We start from the raw sequence: 21,151 nt of genomic DNA, 5'->3' as shown, positions 1-21,151 counted from the left end.
TGAAGGCGCCATTAAAAGTACGCCAACAATAACCGGAAGTGTATTCGTCGCTCGGTTGTCAACAAGTTTTTGGAACTAAATTTAACCAAATTTTCCGACACTAAAACCGATCAATACAGAATAAATAATGTCGGGGGCATCCAGCATCGTAGCGATGAAGAAAATTGTCCAACAACTTCGTTTTGAAGCGGGAATAAACCGAGTAAAGGTAAAAACGGAGCCTAACGGTAGCTGCAGGGGCGTTTCTCGAGTTCTTGTTTCGCTTCGACTACAGATTCCGTTTTTCTGACGCTGATTACTTAATATCCAGTTTTGGTTCTCGTCAGGTATCCTTGGCCGCGGCTGACATGCAGCAGTTTTGTCTTCAGAACGCCCAGCATGACCCGCTGCTAACCGGTATGTCGTCCAGTAACAACCCGTTCAGACCGCAGAAAGTCTGCTCCTTCCTGTAACAGCGACGCCTTCGCCCTTGTAAGTCCCACTCTGCCTTCTTTCAACATGGAATAATCTTTTTCCAAGTACGTATTCACATTTGCGATCTTTCTACAGGTCTTCGGTGTGTGGTACCTCGTGGAGATAGACTCGAATCGCCTGAGGAGTGTTCGGGAAAATTGCAACCTAGGGTTTAAAATTTTTTTTTTTTACATTTGTAAAAATTTCACCAGTAAACATTTCCAGGTGCTTACAAGACATTTTTCACAATTTTGTGCATGATTAACACAAATTTACTTGTTTTACGGTGGTAAAATCAGTTCCAAATGTTATAGCCAAGCGCAACCACAGTCAAGTTATACTTACGGTAAATATTTGCATGAAAAACAGGTCGAGCCTACAAATATAAAACAAATGAAAAATGGTCATTAGAACAATTACATAAGAGGCCCTCCTCTTGGGCTTCGTGACCTTGTATTCTTACACGTCATATATAACCTTGAAATGTCCTAATTACAGTAAATATTTGGATGGAAGACTCCTCAGCCATAAATGTAAAACCATCATATAAAAATTAATAAATGTGAGTGTGCCTTTAGGTCGCTGAGATTCTTCAATTGCCTTGCAGGTTGTAACCTCAATGTCACTGGGTTGTGAGCATCATCAATTGTGAAACTTCTTTTCTAAAAAAATAAAACAAACCTAACCATACCCCCAAAATACATGTCGTTTATTGTACAGTTGTCATGGCTGGCGAAGAATAAACACATTTAGCTCTTGGTCTCTAACAATTGTATTTTCATAAATGTTTTGCAACCAACATAAATCAGAACTCACCACTCCAACACTTATCTCCAAATCTGTATTTACGATTGTTCGTGTGAGTCTAACAACCGTACAGTATACAACAGCAGCACGTGCTGTCTCACAAAAGAGTTATAAACAATTGTAATACACAAGACAGATAGTTACTTTATTAATCCCGAGGGAAATGACCCAATGTAATGTAATGCACCTTTTCAAAAGGGTCTGAACATCTGGAAAATATCATTCACACCTTGTTGTGTGTTTAAAAGCACAAACAACAAAATCAGTTTTTTTCTGTACTGGGTTTGTGAACTAGACTAACTGACACAAAGTCTCAAGATCCACAGTAAGAACAATATAGTCATTTTGAATGAAACCGCAAACTGTGGGATTAACAGGGGTGTTTGCATAATTATAGGAGAGATGATTTTCCCTTCACAGTTGAAATTTACGCCTGCAGGCATCCATTTCATGGCGCTACAAACAGAAGGAAAACATATTAGTGATATGGCCGAACAATAATGTCTAGTGCTCATTTGTGAAGCACAACTACATTTTTATGTGCACCCTTGTTTGTATTAGGAATAAAAGTTATGATAGATATTCCACAGGCATTTGATTTGACTGATAACTCAACTTTCAAACAACCAGCGTTTGTAGTATATGAAGTGGTGTACACGGAGCAAAAATAAATCATACAATAAACAATAAAACAGTAAATGAAAACCGGCAATGAAGATGGTAATGATTAAAAAAAATGTTGCTTTGTTTCATTGAGTGAGACAGCAGCATAAAGGTAGACAAGTTACGTTAACTGTATAAAAAGGTGGAAGCAGGGAACTGCCATAGTTGATGTGGCCTGTACTAATGAGATGAAATGAAGATGCTCTCACCTTGAGGACCCACTCATACTCGCCAAACTTCGAATCAAAGGTGCCTTTCTGCAGAGAGCGAAGTTTCAGAGTAAAACGAGGACCCAATTCCTGAATGCCGGCCTTCTTCTCATTCTTGAAGATGTATCTTGACATACACAATAATCATTGGAAAAGCGGCCTTGATGACTGGGTGTGTACTTTCTCATCAGATGCTCACCTGTGAAATCGGAAAAAGATGAAGTCTCTCTGGTTGTGGAAGGTGGCCACTTGCCGACCCACAAACTGGGGGTTTTGAGGGAAAAGAGCAGCAAACATCCGGCCAATGCTGTGGCCCAAACGTGTGGTGAAGTTGTTCAAGATCACCTCAGGGGTGTGCTCTGTTGGCTCCTTACCTCGTCGCTGTGGTCACAAAACAGCACAATCGTGTTGGGAAAATACACACTCCTCAATTGCGCCCAACAATAGCCACAATAATAGAACCATCAAGCAACTTGGCCAGGAAGAACATGATAATTTTACAAACGATTAAAAAAAAAAAAATTTCTACAATTTGTATCAAGTCTCTATCCCAGGGGTGTCAAACTCATTTTTGTCGCGGGCCACTTTGAAGTTACGTCTTCCCTCGGAGGGCCGTTAGGACAGTGAAACCACAAAAATGTTTCATTGTCTTATCGCATTATTACTTGTACACAACAGATGAATAGATTACTAGTTTTGAAATCAGTCAATTATAATAGATTGTTAAATAATTGCCCAAGTGAGTGTAAACGGGCTAACACATTTTTCGCATAATCTACACATGAAAATTTCGGTACAGATTTTCGCAAAGACACTTGATTTGGCTTCGCGGGGGCCACGTAAAATGACGCGGCGGGCCATATCTGGCCCCCGGGCCTTGAGTTTGATATCAGTGCTCTATGCAGTCCAGACGATATTACCGCCTGAAACGCTGAAATATAAACCACTTGCCTTCATCTCCTTCCGTAGTCGAACACTGCTGACCTTGAAGTGTGCAGTGGGCCCTTCAGGCAGGTGACAAAGAACCAAGCCATCTTAAAGCTGGAGTTAAGAAAGCTGAAAAGAGCTCCATTAGACACATGGAATACCGTTTTTATCCTCTGGTTCTCCAGGGCATGTTTACGCACTAACAGTTAAACTGTAATGTGTTTTTATGACGTCGTTTTGCTGAAGTTTTACATATATGCGACATTGTTGTCAGAACAGGAATATGAACATGGAAAAAACGGCAACTTCATTCTTGCTGGCCTTAATGCAGTAGTAAAGGGGAAACAAATTGCAGAAATGACAAAATTATCAATTTTTGATCTTGTGTAAAAGAAGGGCTTGGTCTTAGCAGTCTGGATTCTTTGCCCTTTTCTAATAAAAAGCGCATACGTTAGGAACGTCGCTCCGCAGAGAGGATACTTGGCACTTTGCGGTCCTCGTTGATGACGATGAGGTAAGTGAAGTCTCTGGCGACACATTGGGGAATGATCCTCTTGAGGGCCAAGCCTCTTCTATAGTAGACGTGAGCGTTTGGGATCACAGTGGCCAACTGCCTGCAGAACCTCACCGTCCTCTGAGAAACACGGGAGTATCATTCAGCGTTTGAAAAACAAAATTGGTGTTCAAACAAAGCACTAATTTGCGCTCACCCCCCTGGGTCTGTCCGACGTTGTGATGAGCACTTTGGGGTTCGTCAGCCCGTTGAAGTAGGCAGAAAATTCATCTGTTGCCTCATCGAACGCAACCTAGACGAGACTCAAAATGACAGGGATGAAGCCAAATTCATCCTATCGGCTATCAAGAGATGACTAAAAGAATCATGACGACACCTCTTCATCTTCCGGATCAACTGTCGTTTCGTCATACACTCGCTGGTTTTCTATCGTCTTGGGAACTTGCTTAGGCGGGGCCTTCAAAAGACAGAATTAAAAATAGCACCAAACATCAATTACCTTACTATTATCACTTGTTTAAATTTATGTACATTCTTTAAAACCATTTCATCCCTACACATTAAACACCCATTTCCCAATTTCAATAACAATTTTGAGCAACATACAGCTCTGCTATGAACAGTTAATAATTACTTCACACAAAAAACAGAATACGTTTTGTGCAAAGGTTAATTTCCAAATAAACTACATTACTAAGCATTAATGCTGTTTTGTGAAATAATAAGTACGTAATAAGCTTTTACTACGAGCACATTTCCCCCCAAGCAACATTATAAACCCTCAAACACGGAAGAATTATTCTTCAACAACAATAATAAAAGAAGCAAAAACTCACCTTGCTACCCAACATTTTTTCTTGTCTTTTCCTCTTTTTCTTGAGCTCCATTTTTTGCTTTAATACAAAGACAAAAACATATTAGCACTTACGTAACTAATAAAGATAACCGGCAATGTTATTAAAAGGGTGATAGAACGTCAACATACTTTCTATCACCCATCCTCATGGAATGTTATATTTAGTTACTGGACAATTGGCTAAGTCTTACTCATCGTTTCACGCGTCACAACAGCATTTTTGTATAGTTTTACCCGAGTCATTATTCTTACGTAACAGTAATCTTGACTATATACAGCGTTCACGTTACTTGTACGTTCTTTTCCCTCACGGCAAATCTATTTATCATAATTGTCAAGGCCTGCTTGGACACCGGCGATGTGATAACAAGCGATTGAGTCGTGTTCAGGACTTTACCTTTCTTTTATCTTGCTTTAGTTTCAAAAACATTAAGTGTCGTCGCTGTTTATTCTTGATGTCTGATAAGCTGAACGCCGGTGGGAAACTGACGGTCTCCTCTGTCTTCTCTTCTTTCACCTCCACGTCTGTTTCCATCTTGGCTGATTGTTCCGTGGTCTTTGTCTTATCACATTTATTCTTCTTTTTCTTGCATTTACCTTTCTGCGTCACGGGAACTTCGGTGATATCCATCCTCTTCCAGCAGTGTTTACGAAGACGACGAGTGTCCTACTTCACGTGCGTGGCTATTGCTGCTTCCGCTCCTTCCGTTCTTCATTTCCGGTTCACATGATTTGCTCACTTGTTGAACATATACATCCCCTAGTGGCGAGGAGGACGTAAAAACCGAATGAACTGGGAGAATCTATTTCACAAAATTAGATACCTGTATTCAAATAATACAGAAAAAAGTAGGCATACATCGAATTAACTGGGGGAATCAGTTTCAATAAATTTGATATTCAATTAATACAGAGGCGGTGAGAAAAAGTAGGCATACAGTAGTATCTTTTCTTTAAATATATTTAAATTATTTTTAATTGTAATCTTTTTTAAAATATATTTTTCGAGTATTTAAGAAATAAAACAAAAAGATAAAAAATAAAATAAAAAGACAAAGTTACTACTGTATAGCTATTTTTGCACTCTCCTGTACAACACTGTAATCAAGTTGACCTTTAATGTGACAGTGCCATGTGAGCCTCTCACTGCTTGATGACCCACCAATTGGCCTCCCAGAAAACTATTTTTGTCACGTAAGGCAAATTAATAACCAACGTCGAAGTGTGCAAAGACATACACATTTCAGATTCCTTGCTAAAACATGCATGAAAAAGTATATGACTGTACGGGATAGGCTTAATCATCATTTATTATTCATTGTTAAAAACACTGTTGATTGAATTGATCATTGATGATTCACATTTTGAAGCAAAAGAGGCAAAATATAGTGCACTACTTGACTGGAAACAGCAGAGGCACTCTTGACTCAGTTTGTCACAAAAACAAAACAAAACAAAAAATGCAATGTTGACTACGGGGGAGCTAGCAACCACAATATAGCAATATTCAGCTTAATACCACAACTGCGTGAACCCAAGACGTCACACCCTTGAGAGAATTTTCCTTCATTTCAAAACAATATTAAAAATCAATCGATCAATTCACAGAGCAAGCTCAACAGCAGGAAAGTGAGATTAACCGGTAGGTCATAATTCCGACAGACCATCAATGACATCTCGAGAAACATCTGTTCGATAACAATCAAAAGAATACAAAGCTCAGCATCCAATGTACCAGTCCACCACCTGCCTGAAAGCCTTGTAAATCAAAGTGTTGTAGGAGCACAGCAGCCCCCCACCGCGCCACATTTGGGATACCTCCCTGTTCAGGTCTCCCAAGCAGGTCAAGTGCTTCTGATAAGCCCACGATATGCACCACTTAGAGTGATCGTACTTAGAATGGAATGGGACGGATCCGGGAAGACGGATCCTCTTTATGTTCATGACGTGATTGGGCAGGGAGCAATTGGAAGGCAGGTCATGGCCTTGTCTCTGCCAGGTCTCGACCAGCAAGTTTGCATCCAGTACCTGAGCCACCCAGCCAGTGTAGATGTCTGGATGAAGGACAGTCAGAAATGAATTCAGTTTCCCCCTCATTTTCCCCTCATAATTTTCTGAACCCGTAAATGTACAGTATATGGCACAGCATGATTCAATTAAGACTGTTTAAAAAGCTCATGTGTTAGAAATTGCATTCATTTAATAATGAATGCATTTGACACTACTATTTGAAAACTACAAAAAACATCAACTTAATGATGACAACACATTTGGTCGCGAATGGTGCCTTTGACATCTTAGCGTTGCAAGGGCAGGGTGAGGTTGATTCTATCTGCAGTATGGCGATAGCGTTTCTGCACTTGATCATAGGGCACTGATAATTCTTACATGTGAACAAATTGTTGGTACCCCACTGTTAAATAAGGAGACAGCTACGACGATCACTAAAAATAGATTGAAACTGACAAATTGAAAACCAGGCATTGTTTTATTTTTGTGGTCTAACAGTATTAGCAATAATAAGAAATAAGACATTCTCAGGTTTGAAGAGTGCCTTGTCTCGACTGAATGTTTGAGGGGTACAAACAATTGCATCCACATGTATGTCAGAAGTTAAACAAACATCAACAAAAAAAAACCAAAACAAGGAGCTGCAGTTCTCTGTTTTTAGTGTGCGAAAGAAATAAAATGTACATAAAACTGACCAATAAAATTAACTTACCATCCACAAAACGTTCAGATTTGGCAAAAGTGAAAAACATCTCTCCCTGTCGGGAGACGAGCTGGTCCATTTTCTTATCTGAAGGCGCTTCTGGCCTATGGCCAGCACATAACTGGGCCAGCTGAGGCAGTTTGGTAGCAAATGCGGAGGGGACAGAGCAATTGTAAAACCGTGGGAAAAGATACACCAGATGCTGTGCTGTAATTGGGGAAAATCAGAGATACCCAGCATTAGGGAAAAATAATTTAGAAGAGAGAAAACATTAAGAGTGTGTGCATGTGTTTGAATATAACAACAAAATTGTACTTAGTTTTCAAAGTCATGCATTCTTTTGATATCAGTTGATGTATTTTGCCTCTCAAAAGTTTCAAATGGCCATAATCAATAAACATACCACATATCAATGTGATTGACTTTCTGTAGACATTACTATTATCCTCTGTAATGATTCACATTTTTGAAGACCTAAACATGAGTGAAAACCCACCAAACTTTGCACACACATCGGGTGTGGTGAAAATGTTTTTATATTTTAATGTATTTATTTACAACTGACTGAAACTGTGTGTGTGTGTGTGTGTTTGTGGATTCATTGTTTTGCATTGTCGACAAGAGAAGGCCTTCTCCTTGTTCAGGGATCACTCACTGATATGGAGGAACTGGTCATAGTGGAGGCTCACACACAAAGCTGTCTGCCCGTTGACTTTGCCAGAGGATGGGTAGAGGTAACCCATCTCTGGGAATGAAGGGAAATGGGGGATGCTGTGGGACAGCCAGAAGCCCTGGTGTAAGTCAAATAGCAGTACCCCTGTTGGAAGGCAGAAAAAAAGACAACTCTAAACATACTGTAGGTACAGATCGTAAACACACACAGGAAGCAAACACTTTCACCCAAGTGTGTCAACCATAGGCATGTCTCGCCCATTTTGAGGTTGCTCAAGCATCACTAAAATAAAACCAAGCAACCCCCAAATTTTAAAGCGGTTCGGAAAATGAATGAATGAATGAATGATTACAGGAATATAAGAAAAGCCCTTCAACACTGACAGGGTTGAATGTTTATTGTGTTTAAAGTTACATTGCCAAGGGCAGAGCCATTAGTCCAGTCCGGTTGACCAGTTTAATTTTGTGGCTCAGGTACACACAGTAGCCTGGTCTAAAATTCCCCTCTGGCCTTGCATAATATACTGTCTATCGGCCATGTTGGTCCAGTCCAGGCTGATGACTGCATGTCCTGCAGTGACCCCAGGGAAGTGGTTGTTCCAGCGTGTACTTTATTGTAGCACCAGTATCTGTGATAACCTGTTTCAAATTTGCATTGAAATGTAAAGATCACATTAATGATCACATGGCTGACAACAATATGGTCATTTTGTATGCACTACTTATGAAAACAGCCTTTTGTCTTGCAAATCACAACACTACAATTCTAGAGGTTAAAAAACAACTGATGTTACAGCTGGTTAGGTAACAAGCCAAATAGCTCAACATTTAGCTAGGGTAACGAAAACATATTCAAACATTAACGTTAGAAAATCTAACAGGAAATATAACAGTGTGCCATGTACCTTGAATGAGCTGTTCATCTGCCTCTGCCTTAAAAAAGACTTCCAACAGGTGTGGTGTTAGTACTGTGCCTGAAAGAGCTGGTCATTGCCCAAATACCACATTAAGTCTATTGGTGATTGGAGCCAAAATGTCTTGCATCAGAAAAAAAAGAAAAGAAAAAAGAAGAAAAAATCCAGTTTTAGCTTCCAGACGTATTTTGCACATTTCGGACGACCATTCATAGTTGCCCGTGTCTGTCTCTCCAGTTGTCACTTTCAACTAATTTGATTAAGGGGGAAAATGTTTGTAAAACATTTCTTTTTCAAAGTGTGCAACTTTATTTATTTTTTTAATGCCGTCTTGGTTTAATATGGGTAAATGTCTCCTATGGTGAAACAGCCAAGATTGAAGTCCTATGCTTCAAAAGGTTATTCATTTTAAATTTTAGGCCACAATAGTAAAGACAAGAGAAATACACTGCAGCTCAGGGCAGATGTAATCTGAATAAGAACTTTTAAATTTTACGGGAAAAATCAGAAACAATGCTCACAATTTAAATATTGCCACACCTTTGTTGATAGAACCCACTGGCCAAGCAAATGATGGTGGCCCACTGAAATACACTTCTTGACAACAACAATGACAAAAGCGCATAATTGGTAAATACAGAAAGTGGATGGATGGATGGACATGAACGGCTTCAAAGCAACCACATTTTGATGCTTTGCAAACTCTGCAGATGACAGTGTATGAATGATCCTTAACTACCCATTACACCTTTGTCCCTATACATTCAGAAAAACTGTAAAAGACATGCAATTGCTCCGACACTTTCACAAATTCATCAATACCTCTGAAATAACACCTCTGTTTTATGAGTCTGCTGTTTGTTGAATGCAAAATGGCTGCCACATTCTGGTACTTCACATCACAGATCCCTCTAGTCACTAGAGTATTGCAACATCATTATGAGGCTACCTCCAGTGGCATGAAAAGGTAAGGCAAAAAGATGAACCATTTGGAAAAAGAATCCCCTCCAAAAAGTCGGACGAAATAAAACGAGTCATCATCGAATCAGTTATGTTCAGCACGGTAGAACAAAATTCCTGAACCTATAGTCCACACGGTCGAGTAAATACAGTAAATTACCCCTGAACTACATTTAGAACCCTATTAACACGACTGGGATACAATAATCCTCAAAGTGATACAAGCTACTACAGTTGTATGTAGTTGAGATGTGGCAACATTTAGAGGCATTTACATCACCTATTGAACAGCACCCACTTGGACATTCGCCCCAGAAGATCATAGCTTCTTGACGACTGTACCTTTGGTGTGTCCATATCCTCGGAGGTATTTGAGGACAGGCGGTGAATCATTGTAGAGGGCATAAGCAGAGCTGCTAGTCTGAGGAAAATACAACACAGTTTCAGAATATCAAAATATAAGTCAAAATCCTGCTTATACACTGTCAATAAATTCAGATGCAGTATTTCATAACATAACATAACATGCACAATTATGCTGAAAGCAAACAGTACAAAGAAGTGCCACTTTACAGCAGAAGCTACAGTTTCCTGTTGAAAAAAAACAAAGCTTCCTCCAAGATATAAAAGTGGTACTCGAGTGGATAATGCAGGAGAACGAGATAATTACAAGCATCACCTTGTTCATAATGGCTTTGCTGTAAAGCTGGCTGAGGGTGTTTCCAATGGCTCCTTGACTAGTGTTAATCATGACTTTACTAAGTTGCCAGGTCTCAAGCGAGGGGTCCAGGTACATGTAGTCCACCCCACTGCCCACTTCACCAATTTTGTATGTTGGCAGCTTGTAGATGATGAACCTGCAGCAGATCAGACAGTGAATTCATGCCAAAAGGTTGCGGATATGTAAAACATGAAACGTATCGATTAGAATACAGTGACGTTTATTATTCTTGTCTGAATGCATAAATCAGCTCACCAGTCGACAGGCTCGCCAGCTTCATTCTGACAGGAAATAGCAGCATCACACACAGTGAAAGCCAAAAGTACAAAAACAGTTAATGCTAAGGCCATTGAGATCTGTAGGTGACGACAGCTGAGTGGACCCCAAAAAACAAGTTTCAACCTCTTCTGACCGTTGAGTACCAATTTTGAAAGTGGTCAGTGCACAGTCACAATGCAAAAAAGGAAGTGATGCGATAGAGTCCCATGACAGTGTTTTGGCTGAGTCGGTCATAGTTTTAACACTCTGGGAGGTGTTTACAACACTTCATTAGTACAGTATCGTTGAATTTTTTTTTTCTAAAATAGAGCTTTGGCTGTTGATGACAATGTATCCCATTGGGCATCTTCCAATTGTTTATGCATTTAAGTATCATGCGGTGCTTTGGGGTTGGAAAATGTCTGGTAAATTTCCCAAAACTTTTAATGTGAAGATTAGCTGCAGAACATTTAAAAGTTTTGACTTTTAACAAAGTGTTAGCACAAATCACAATAGCTAGAATTGTGATACATATTTATACAAACTGGATTTTACACAAATATAACATTGAACACTTTGTTTTGTAGACATGCTTAAACATTATTTCAAAATAATTTTTACGTATGAGTGACACCTTTATATCTAGGTTAAAAAAAAAGCAGGGTCAGGTTAATTGGTTGCTGTAATTTTTCGGGAAATGTACCGTACCGATAATCCATTGTGATCCTTTTGAGTATAAAGCAGTACAGAAAATGAATGGATGGACCCCAATTCCGATTAAGTTTGGCTGTTGTGTAAAATCTAAATAAAGACAATTTTGTGATTTACAAATGTTTTTCAAACTCTATTTCATTGAATACACTGCAAAGATAAGATATTTAATATTCAAGCTAATAAAACTTATGTTATTTTTGGGGGGTAGTGGGAGCCAAATATTCACACATTTAGATTTTTAGATGCCTGCAACACATTCCCAAAAACTGGGATAGAGACCGCTTTACCACTGTGTTAAATCATGTTTCCTGTTAACACCACTCAATGAGCATTTGGGAACTGAGGACACTTAAATTGTAGGTGAAATGCTTTCCCATTCTAGCTTGAAGTACAACTCAGTTTGCTCAACAGTACGAGGTCTCCATTCTCATAGTTTTCACATTTTCATTGGAGACAGGTGTGGACTGCTGGCACGCCAGTCCAGTTCTCAAACGTATTTACTATGAAGCCATGTGGTGGTAACAAGTGCAAAGTGTAGCTTGACATTATCTTGCCGGAACAAGCAGAAATGTTTCCCAAAAATGCATTGCTTGGATGGCAGCATATGTTGCTCCAAAACCTGTATGTACCTTTCAGCAGTAATGGTACCTCCACCGATGTGCAAATTACCCACGTCATTGGCACAAGCACACTGAACTTTGCGCTAATAACAATCAGAATGTCCAATTTTCTCTTTGGCCCAAAGGACACAAAATTCATGATTTCCAGAAACAACTTGAAATGTGGACTTGTCTGGCCACAGCACACTTTCCCACTTTGCAACAGTCCATCTCAGATGAGCTTGGGCCCACAGAAGCCAGCAGCATTTCTGGGTGTTGTTTATTTATGGCTTTTGCTTTGCTTACTAGAATTTTAACTTGCACTTGTAGATGCGTAGACAAAATATATGAACTGACAATGGTTAGCTGAAGTATTCCTAGAACCCAGGTGGCAATATCTTTGACACAATGAGGCCGGTTTTTAATACAGTGCCGCCTGTGGGGTTGAAGGTCATGGGCATTCAATGACTAAATTCATTGGAACTTTACATTGGGAAATATTCGTAAACTATTGGACTATTTACTTATGCAGTTGCTGAAAATGTAGTGAACCTTACATCTTTGCTTTTGAACAACTGAGCCTTTCAGAGATGCTCTTTTTACACCCGATCATGACACTCACATGTTTCCAATTAAACTGTTCACTTGTGGAAATGTGGAATCCAAACAGGTGGTGTTTTTTAGTACTGCTCAACTAAACACCCTCTTTAGTTTCCCGTCTCTCTCCCAGCTTTGTAGGAATGTGTTGCAGGCATGAAATTCAAAATTTGCGTATTTCTGCAAAGAAAAACAACAATGTTCATCAGTTGGTACTTCAAATATCTTGTCTTTGTAGTTTATTCAATTAAATATTAGTTGAAAATGATTTTCTAATGATTGTATTTTAAGTCTTTATTTAGATCTTACACAACATCCCGACTTCATTGGAATGATGATATGCATTTCCGGAAAAGGAACAATACCATTGATATTTGACAACTGTCCTGGATCACTTAGGGGTGATCAGCCATTTACTTATTTGTTCACTTACTAATGGGCAATAATGGATTCATCTCATATTCCAAAAAAGTGTATGTTTAGTTGAATTGAATACAAATTGTGCATAGGTGTTTACGTGACTGTGATTATTTGTTTGTCGATGGGTGTCCTGGGATTGACTGGCAATTGGTCCAGGGTGTCACCATGACCAAAGTTTTCCAAAACTACTATTCTTATGAAAGTTTCACATGATGAAAATTATCACGGCAAAAAATATTTTACATTACTATTTGTACAAAGTGTATACTCCAATCTATATAAAAGGAAGGTTATTGAAATAATGACTTGGTCTAACTCAACTATTTGGAGATTTTGCAGATACACCCGTGATTAAAAAGTAAGGAGGCAGTGTTTCACAGTTCTGGACCTTGCCTTGTTTCTTAATGTCAGGCCAAAATATAAAAAATAAAATAAAATAAAATAATGTATTTACAGTATTTGTACAATGTGTGAATGACAGTTGGGCTCGGATTCAAAATTGCTCCAATGGCCACAGGCTAATGTGGAACCTCCCACTCTACAAATCCTCCTCTACCTGTCAGGCAACTTTTTTTTTTATTTTTTTTTTTATGGGGCCATTGCTTGAGGATCAGTTGAGCAGAAGACAATATGGCGAGCGGTTCCAATCAGGTAATAATTTAGTACACAGGCTAATATTAGATACTCCTGCCAGAATGACTGTCTGCCAGCTTTCAATCTATTGTTGTTGTTCCTGTCCTCTTCAGTCTCATACTGCTTCATTCAGCTTTACAGTAGATACGCTCAATGACAGCTGTCGTTCACATGTGGCAGAACGTCGAATTTGTGCGGACGGGCTACGGCAAGAACACGGTGAAAGTGTTATGCATCAGGAGACAGGGGGGCCACCATGACGTCATCGAGCTCAAGGCAGATGTGCAGCTCACTCTCAAGTCCCGCAAGGAATATCTCACCGGAGACAACTCGGACATCATCCCAACTGACACAATCAAGAACACTGTCCATGCCTTGGCCAAATTGAAAGGGGTAGGTTGTACCGCATGACCACCACAATCCATACACAGTGAGGAGTACAGTATCCAAATAAAGCCTTTGACCAGAGCTCATCACACTACTAAATTGTTTTTATTTTTATTTTAGAATTTAAAAAAAAAACAATCAGGTAAAGGTGTATAATTGTTGAGTGTGACTATATGTAATGCTAATTATGCTGAAGTACTTCCAGTTGCCCCAAAATGCAAAAAAATTACCAACGTCCTGACTTAAGGCTGTGTAATGAGGCATATCAATGAACCAAAGTTGGCAAATGTGCCAGATTGACAATGTATTCCTTTGCAATTATCTTTCTGCTTCATGTGGTGCAGATTTAGTCGTGATTGGAAAGATTCCCAGGGCCAATTCTATCGTGAAAAAACCCTGAGAATGGCCAAAATGACTGCTTCAACCCAAAGTGGCAGACTTCCCATGTGTATTTGGTCATGCTTTCTTGCCATTTGTGGATTGACTCATGTTTTGACAAACAAACTGGTTGCAAAGTGACAAGCGAAACTGGCTTTGGGGCCTGAACGTAAAAAAAAAAAAAAAAAAGTGGGGGAGAATCCCCCACTTTTTGTCATGGCATTATGTATTACATACTGTAGATACAGGGGCGGCCCAGTAGTCCAGTGGTTAGCACGTCGGCTTCACAGTGCAGAGGTACTGGGTTCAATTCCAGCTCCGGCCTCCCTGTGTGGAGTTTGCATGTTCTCCCCGGGCCTGCGTGGGTTTTCTCCGGGTGCTCCGGTTTCCTCCCACATTCCAAAAACATGCATGGCAGGCTGATTGGACGCTCTAAATTGTCCCTAGGTGTGAGTGTGGGCGTGAATGGTTGTTCGTCTCTGCGTGCCCTGCGATTGGCTGGCAACTGATTCAGGGTGTCCCCGCCTACTGCCCGAAGACGGCTGGGATAGGCTCCAGTACCCCCCGCGACCCTAGTGAGGATCAAGCGGTTCGGAAAATGGATGGATGCATACTGTAGACACAATTACACAGTTTTGTCATAGTAGAGTACATCTGATTATGAAGTATTAGAGTTTGCGAGTAATTGTCAGGCAGAAACTGTGTGTACCGGTATATTTCTCGCCTACCTCATACTGTATTTTGTGTTCAGGTGAAGACCATTGAGCAGTTTTCTTTGGATCTTTGTCACCATTTCTTGACCTCTTTCAACCACGTGTTGCGGGTCAAGGTTTACATTGAGGAGGCACCATGGAAAAGGCTGGACAAGGTAAAAAAATAAATAAATAGACCAAGGTTAACAAAGGATGTCATTCTGTTTTGATCATGATCCCGAGCCACAGTCTTTTTTCAACACTGAGTAACTCGTGTATCATCAAAAAACACACATTAACTTGAGCCTTTCCAGATCAAGAACTTTGGGACCGTTCTGGCTATAGTTTTGAACATGGACATGATGGAAAATGCTGTGGTTAAATAACAACCTTCTATGGCCACAGTCATGTAATTTTAGTTCAACAATTCGACACTGTACTTGGGTACGGTTAGAAAACATTCAAAGATATCACTGAGTGAGGTTGGGAGTTGTACTATTTCCATTGTAATTAACAGTAATGCGAAATAAACTGGAAAAGCTCGTAAAAGAGAACATTAAGATATTGGGTAACAACAATCAAATACTGCGCAAACCCAGATTTCAAACTTGTCTGGCGAGACTTTTCAGTCCCATACACACAACATGGCCAATGCGACCCCACGTTCATGTAATTGTTCTATGGAAAAAACTTCCATTTTTGTACAGCACTTGTCTTTATTAGTGCCATGGCTGAGTAGGAGCTCATCGAAGCCGACTTTGGCCAAGAGGCGGGGTACACCTTGGACATTTGTCACTGGTCAATGTACGACCACTGCTCATGTTTTTTAATTTCCTGTTTCAGAATGGAGTGGAACATGCTCACGCCTTCATTTACAACCCGAAAACCATCCGATTCTGTGAGATCGAACAAGATTTGCATGGTACTGCAATCACCTTTCTGTTGTATTGTCTGTTTGTGTGGTTGGCACTCCGCGCACTCTCTCTCTGTCCCTTACTCAGGCATTCCGGTGATCCATGGTGGACTCAAGGACATGAAGGTACTGAAAACTACTCAGTCCGGTTTCGTGGGTTTCCTCCGAGACCGCTTCACCACACTGCAAGAGGCCACGGACAGGTGTTTCTGTACCACTGTCTGTGCCAAGTGGCGCTACAACAAGGTTCAAGATGTCAACTTTGACACTGTTTGGTAATGACAAAATCCAATTCATTAGCCTTACACACGTGCGGTAGCAGCGATGACAAAGCTGCAATGTTTCATCGAAATTCACCCTTGTTCTGGTAGGAAATGCGTCAAAGACACAATTATTGAGACGTTTGCAGGCCCCTTTGATCAGGGAGAGTTCTCACCTTCTGTGCAGAAGACACTTTATGATACACAAGTTCTCGTCCTCACTCGGGCTCCTGAGGTAAGGCCAGAACTTTATCCTATTGCCACACCACCCATTAAGAATACCGCTGTCACGGGGTAGTACTTCCAGAATTACTCTTTGCATATGCTTAGCCATTTCACATTCATTATAAATTAGTGGCAGTGTTTTGTGTTACAGTATTACCTTTATTTGAATGCAGTATTTTCAGTTGCCGATTTTCTCTTTCTTTTGTTTTAATTTTAAATTCATTCACATAATCGTCATCATGAATTCCTTGCTTTTGCTGCATTCCCCTTCTTGGCAATAAACCAGATTCTGATATTGCATGTTATCATAACCTTTCTTTGTTGTTTGGCGATGAGAAAGCACATGGTTCCGTTGCCATTTAGTGAGGCGTGTAGCTGTATGTAGGAAATCAAAGAGCTACGGTCAGTTAATGCATCCTAGCTAATGTGTGCGCTGATTTACAGGTGGATGAAATTGAGATCATCATGCCCAACAACCACTACTTCAACATCGACATGACAAAAATGGGCATTGAGAACAAGGCCGAAGTAAGTTCAGTTATGGTCAATTGTGATGTAATTTATTGACTTGACCGAAATGTTTTTCTTACTGTCACAGGTTCTTCTTCCCGTTGACAACCCATCAGGAAACATCACAGGGACAGTGCGTAGGAAGCACGCCAGGCTGTGAAGACACAAGTGCAAGAATAATTATGCTATAGCAACATCGATGATGCACATAGCACCTTAGTCTCAGTACCAATCACCAATAAACAGGTGTTGTTCTTTGGTGAGAAAAGAGCACCCTTTATTGCAAGTCTTTGAGTGAAATATTCAAATTCCAGTGTTGCACATGGTTAAACACACACACACACACACACACACACACACACCTGATTAGTTGTCTTTTCGACCAAGTTGAAGCACCACAGGTAGTAGGAATATCATCATTATACACACATTACTATTTCCAAAAAACCAAGCAAGGCTTGTTTTATCTGGGAAAAGTATAATACTTCCTATTTGCAGCAGAATGGTAATGCATGGACTCAGTTGCGCCGTATAGAGCATATACATTTTTTTTCAGGCAAATTCAACAGTACCACATCTGTACTTTCTGCCGTGTCAAAGTGTTCCGGTGTTTTAAATCATATATCATCTTATGTACAAATACCGTTTTAAAATCCATCACTGGTTCATGACACACACACGCACACATGTAGCACAATCCACACAAACAAATCACACTTCTTTTACACCATCATTAACAAGGATTCTTGTCTTAAATAAAACATGAAGAATAAAATATAAAATACAAATCTGAAGCAGCAGACATAAGAACAGCTAAAAAGGTAAACAGCTCATGAGACCCCATAGGTGCCACCCATGTTTCTAAAAACATATTGAAATTGATCCTGTTTTAAGGTGCCATGCGGCCAGAGCAGTCTCTGCCAACGGACAGCTGGTTGGGAGTTGTCGATTGTCACTGAAGCGGTGGAGTAGCGAGCTCCTGGTGACGTGCTAACAGGCGTTGCTCTTTAGGTGTTGTGTTTGCAGTGGCTTCACGTGATACTCGTAGATCTTCAGCGCTGGGCCCAGCTTTATGGACAGGCCCGTCAACACGTCATTACGTGTCATCAGGAGCAGTGACTTGCCATCGATTTCCTGTCAAGAAGTGAATCACTGTTATTGCTATTGCCACCCACGTTAGTTGCCTTAAAGCCAAATGAAGGCGGGTAGGGAGGTCAACCTGATCTTGGAATGCTGTGGCTTGCTCCTCGAACCCTGTTGCTTTAAAGTAATTGACGACATCAGCAACGGCCCAGTTGGCTGGATCTGGAAGCTGGCCGTTCTCCACTGGGCTGCGGAGACAGTGTATTGTTCAAATTTAGATTCTAGACTTAGCATAGTCTTAAAAACACGCAGGCAAACACAACATCATTAAGTATAGTACTGTGCAAACGTCCACCAATGGAAAACTTGGGGTTGCTGTTAAAAAAAAAAAAAAAAAAAAAAAAAAGCTAGCTATATGTTAGCGAGATCCAAGTCTTCTTTCTGACTACTGTCGAGGTGCCTGCTTGCACGCCCCATTCTCTCTGAGATTTCTGATGCAATCTAGTACTCGGCGTGGTACGCAAGGGCATTACTTGGGCTTATGGATTGGGGCCGCGGGGGGAAAATCACAGGATGTGAGCGAGTGCAGCATGCGAGCACAATGTTTCACAAGCAGCTAAAGAAGACTGATCATCCTATGTAAATGTTTACAGTTAACATTAGATTTGTAGTGTTATTTCAGTCTGTTTTGAAATACATTACACAAACACAGGAAGTGTGTGTGTGTGTGTGTGTGTACAGCATTACCTGCAAAAAAACAAGTTCTAACAGTGCAAAACTATGCAAACAAAGGTCACTGTGGTGTGACCAAGTGATCACTTAACCAAAAAAAACAAACAAAAAAACCCTAACTGTTGTGGTCTTGAAAATATCTGGGACAGGCCAATTTGGCTTCTATTTACCTCTTGGCTCTCTCCACTTTCTAATCATTAATTTTAGTATTTTTTTTAACTATGGATACAGTACAACATTACATGCACAATCTATTTTTCTTTGTCTGAGACACTTCTGTCACATGACTCTGGTAATTGGCTAATCCACCTCTTTAAATTCAATATAATCAAATCATACATATAATTATTTAATCAAGAAGCTCTGCCTGGCAAGTCTTTTTTGTTTGGCGAGATTTGAATTTGCAAGTTCTTTTTCATATTCCCATCTATTTGACATTCATGTGCTATTTAAAAATAAATAAAATAAAATTGAAGTTACTCATTACTTAAACCGTGCTTGATTTTTCCAATGAACACTTGACCGTACTCTGGTAGTAATTATTTGGGAGACCAAGTTTTACGGTTTCTGGAGTTAGAATATTCTCAAGGAACAGCACTCTTTTGAATATAGTTTTTGGCAACTCTATCCACAAGTCTGACTGTAACCATAATAAGGATACTCTTCTCAGTAATTTGACATTGTACCTTTTGGTGTCGACAGAGCCATTTGCCTTTTCTTCCATGACGGCTGCAAAAAAAACAATTGGGAAATTATAAAATATCAGTCCACTCATAAACGCTCTCAAACTTGAAATTAATGTTCTCAAACAATAACTACACCATTTGTCACAAACATCAAGTAAAATATTCAAGAATAAACTAAACTCACTCTGCTATTATTAAGCTTTTCATTCGCTGGGTAAACTACTAGTCAGCAACATGAACGCTAATGCACTGATTTCTACTTACAAAGTAACGCTGCAATGAACTTTCATCAGATTGTTTTTCTTGTCGATCTTAAAGTACGGTTGGTAGGTTTAACATCCTTCTTTTTGTAGTCTTGCAACGACTCGACGTTTCTGTCGGAATAAAAAAATGTCAGAAACAAGTGCTCAGAGGCAAAATGTCAAAGTAAAGACAGGCAAACAACGTGCACAAGGAAATTGATCGGGAAGGGCAAAACAAATTTGTTATTATGTCAGTATCTAAAACACGTAACTCGAGATGCAATGCGTAAAAATTACGCCCTTAAAGTCACATTTCACAATTGATAGTTGTATTTAAAAAAATAAAATAGCGTCAACACAAACCCTCGCGCTTCTCAATGGGTGCCGACGACGAATTTTAACAGCAAAATACAACATGGCTCAAATGGTAAAACAGTTACAATAAACAAAAAGCGAATATCATATACTGTCGCCGCCTTCTATTTATCAAGCTAACATGGACAGTTAGCTGGCTTTGCTAATTCAAAATCGAACACATTTTGAATGACTGAATTTTTTTTTTTGACAATAACGCGCCGTCCAAATCAAACAACTTACGGGTGACGACAAAAAGTTCCCGACTTCCCGTGGTGTTTTGCCAGCAAACAACGCAAGATATTCATTTGATACTATCAAAAATTAATCAAAGCCAACTAGCTGCTTTTCGTCACAGCTTCCTTTTCCCACGTCAGTGAAGAATCATGGGAAGTGGAGTTTAATTCACCATGTCGCATTTTTTGCACCCACTTGAACATTGAATCAGTCGGGGTTTTTTCTAATAAAATGCTTTATTATTGTGACATATTCTTTGTTACATAAAATCTGCTACAGCAAAGAATATTCCCTTTGCAAACACAAATAAAGTTAGATGAGGAAAAACGTGTCAGCCATTTGAATGCTGTGCAAAACGTCCCGCAAACTAAAGACAAAGATATGTCAGGAATATTGAGCCCATACTGGCATATGTGACTAGCTACAGAGAGAACCCAAACGGCCTTGTTTATTCAGGAGTGAAGAGGCTTGGGAGGGGGCATTGTTTACATCACACATGACAAACATCATTACACACAGGATCTTAAATGACACTGAAAGAGCTGTGGATTTCACACAAAAATAGTTTGTGACACACAGGCATTTTGGATTGAAACATGCTGAAGATCAAAGTGTTAATTAGCGGACATTGTCCTTGTGTAAATATGATGGACGCACAACATTCCGCGTAACCCTTTGTGCCAAACTATGGATACAACGGTGAATGATACACACGCAAAAGTAAAGCAATTCAGCAAAAGGAAAAATAATTTCACTGGAATGAGAGGCATCGGTGTGGAATAACTTCTGAAGTGTCAATACAAGTCTTCAGGGAAATGATTG

The 21,151-nt window shown here is 39.8% G+C and overlaps 5 protein-coding genes across 7 annotated transcripts; 2 read left to right on the top strand and 3 right to left on the bottom strand.

Annotated features, from left to right (window-relative positions):
• The first annotated feature begins 12 nt into the window (after positions 1–12).
• On the top strand, positions 13–1,143 carry LOC147202250 (guanine nucleotide-binding protein G(I)/G(S)/G(O) subunit gamma-5). Its single transcript, XM_086115403.1, has 3 exons — positions 13–208; positions 327–471; positions 550–1,143. The coding sequence occupies exons 1-2, from the start codon at positions 128–130 to the stop codon at positions 450–452; spliced, it is 207 nt and encodes a 68-aa protein (XP_085971529.1). The 5' UTR covers positions 13–127; the 3' UTR covers positions 453–471; positions 550–1,143.
• Positions 1,142–5,134, bottom strand: rpf1 (ribosome production factor 1 homolog). Its single transcript, XM_086115402.1, has 9 exons — positions 4,827–5,134; positions 4,410–4,466; positions 3,950–4,030; positions 3,770–3,865; positions 3,540–3,693; positions 3,084–3,166; positions 2,332–2,513; positions 2,133–2,259; positions 1,142–1,716 (listed from the first exon to the last, which is right to left on the bottom strand). The coding sequence occupies exons 1-9, from the start codon at positions 5,058–5,060 to the stop codon at positions 1,675–1,677; spliced, it is 1,056 nt and encodes a 351-aa protein (XP_085971528.1). The 5' UTR covers positions 5,061–5,134; the 3' UTR covers positions 1,142–1,674.
• Positions 5,135–5,721: 587 nt separating this feature from the next.
• Positions 5,722–10,975, bottom strand: dnase2b (deoxyribonuclease II beta). The gene is made up of 6 exons (XM_086116711.1): positions 10,665–10,975; positions 10,368–10,545; positions 10,031–10,109; positions 7,798–7,959; positions 7,152–7,349; positions 5,722–6,483 (listed from the first exon to the last, which is right to left on the bottom strand). The coding sequence occupies exons 1-6, from the start codon at positions 10,757–10,759 to the stop codon at positions 6,149–6,151; spliced, it is 1,047 nt and encodes a 348-aa protein (XP_085972837.1). The 5' UTR covers positions 10,760–10,975; the 3' UTR covers positions 5,722–6,148.
• Positions 10,976–13,569: 2,594 nt separating this feature from the next.
• On the top strand, positions 13,570–17,281 carry uox (urate oxidase). Of its 2 annotated transcripts, XM_086115006.1 has the most exons (8): positions 13,570–13,648; positions 13,811–14,023; positions 15,147–15,263; positions 15,931–16,009; positions 16,089–16,275; positions 16,372–16,495; positions 16,930–17,013; positions 17,084–17,281. In XM_086115006.1, the coding sequence occupies exons 1-8, from the start codon at positions 13,628–13,630 to the stop codon at positions 17,153–17,155; spliced, it is 897 nt and encodes a 298-aa protein (XP_085971132.1). In that variant the 5' UTR covers positions 13,570–13,627; the 3' UTR covers positions 17,156–17,281. The 2 variants fall into 2 exon arrangements, with proteins under 2 accessions (XP_085971132.1, XP_085971131.1); XM_086115005.1 differs by lacking the exon at positions 13,570–13,648 and having other exon boundaries at positions 13,784–14,023.
• Positions 17,245–20,481, bottom strand: samd13 (sterile alpha motif domain containing 13). Of its 2 annotated transcripts, none has more exons than XM_086115008.1 (5): positions 20,336–20,481; positions 19,761–19,870; positions 19,497–19,539; positions 18,215–18,326; positions 17,245–18,129 (listed from the first exon to the last, which is right to left on the bottom strand). In XM_086115008.1, the coding sequence occupies exons 3-5, from the start codon at positions 19,532–19,534 to the stop codon at positions 17,986–17,988; spliced, it is 294 nt and encodes a 97-aa protein (XP_085971134.1). In that variant the 5' UTR covers positions 19,535–19,539; positions 19,761–19,870; positions 20,336–20,481; the 3' UTR covers positions 17,245–17,985. The 2 variants fall into 2 exon arrangements, with proteins under 2 accessions (XP_085971134.1, XP_085971135.1); XM_086115009.1 differs by lacking the exon at positions 20,336–20,481 and adding an exon at positions 20,102–20,281.
• Between the last annotated feature and the right edge of the window lie 670 nt (positions 20,482–21,151).

This window comes from Hippocampus guttulatus, chromosome 7, assembly GCF_054856545.1.
Source record: "Hippocampus guttulatus isolate MCC_2025c chromosome 7, RoL_Hgut_1.0, whole genome shotgun sequence".
Taxonomy (NCBI): Eukaryota; Metazoa; Chordata; class Actinopteri; order Syngnathiformes; family Syngnathidae; genus Hippocampus; species Hippocampus guttulatus.
The sequence above is the reverse complement of the archived record's forward strand: the minus strand, read 5'-3'. Positions and strand labels throughout refer to the sequence as shown.

Coding starts and splice junctions, on each gene's coding strand:
- rpf1 (XM_086115402.1), bottom strand. CDS start 5,060: ATGGATATCACCGAAGTTCCCGTGACGCAGAAAGGTAAATGCAAGAAA. Junction 3,694..3,769: donor CGTCGGACAGACCCAGGGGG/GTGAGCGCAAAT, acceptor CGTGTTTCTCAG/AGGACGGTGAGGTTCTGCAG. Junction 2,514..3,083: donor GACTACGGAAGGAGATGAAG/GCAAGTGGTTTA, acceptor TTGTGACCACAG/CGACGAGGTAAGGAGCCAAC.
- LOC147202250 (XM_086115403.1), top strand. CDS start 128: ATGTCGGGGGCATCCAGCATCGTAGCGATGAAGAAAATTGTCCAACAA. Junction 209..326: donor CGGGAATAAACCGAGTAAAG/GTAAAAACGGAG, acceptor GGTTCTCGTCAG/GTATCCTTGGCCGCGGCTGA.
- dnase2b (XM_086116711.1), bottom strand. CDS start 10,759: ATGGCCTTAGCATTAACTGTTTTTGTACTTTTGGCTTTCACTGTGTGT. Junction 10,110..10,367: donor GCAAAGCCATTATGAACAAG/GTGATGCTTGTA, acceptor TATTTTCCTCAG/ACTAGCAGCTCTGCTTATGC. Junction 7,960..10,030: donor AGGATATGGACACACCAAAG/GTACAGTCGTCA, acceptor GCCTTCCAACAG/GGGTACTGCTATTTGACTTA.
- uox (XM_086115005.1), top strand. CDS start 13,784: ATGACAGCTGTCGTTCACATGTGGCAGAACGTCGAATTTGTGCGGACG. Junction 16,010..16,088: donor GATCGAACAAGATTTGCATG/GTACTGCAATCA, acceptor TCCCTTACTCAG/GCATTCCGGTGATCCATGGT. Junction 16,276..16,371: donor GTCAACTTTGACACTGTTTG/GTAATGACAAAA, acceptor TTGTTCTGGTAG/GAAATGCGTCAAAGACACAA.
- samd13 (XM_086115008.1), bottom strand. CDS start 19,534: ATGGAAGAAAAGGCAAATGGCTCTGTCGACACCAAAAG. Junction 18,327..19,496: donor GGCTCTGTCGACACCAAAAG/GTACAATGTCAA, acceptor CTGTCTCCGCAG/CCCAGTGGAGAACGGCCAGC. Junction 18,130..18,214: donor CCACAGCATTCCAAGATCAG/GTTGACCTCCCT, acceptor ACTTCTTGACAG/GAAATCGATGGCAAGTCACT.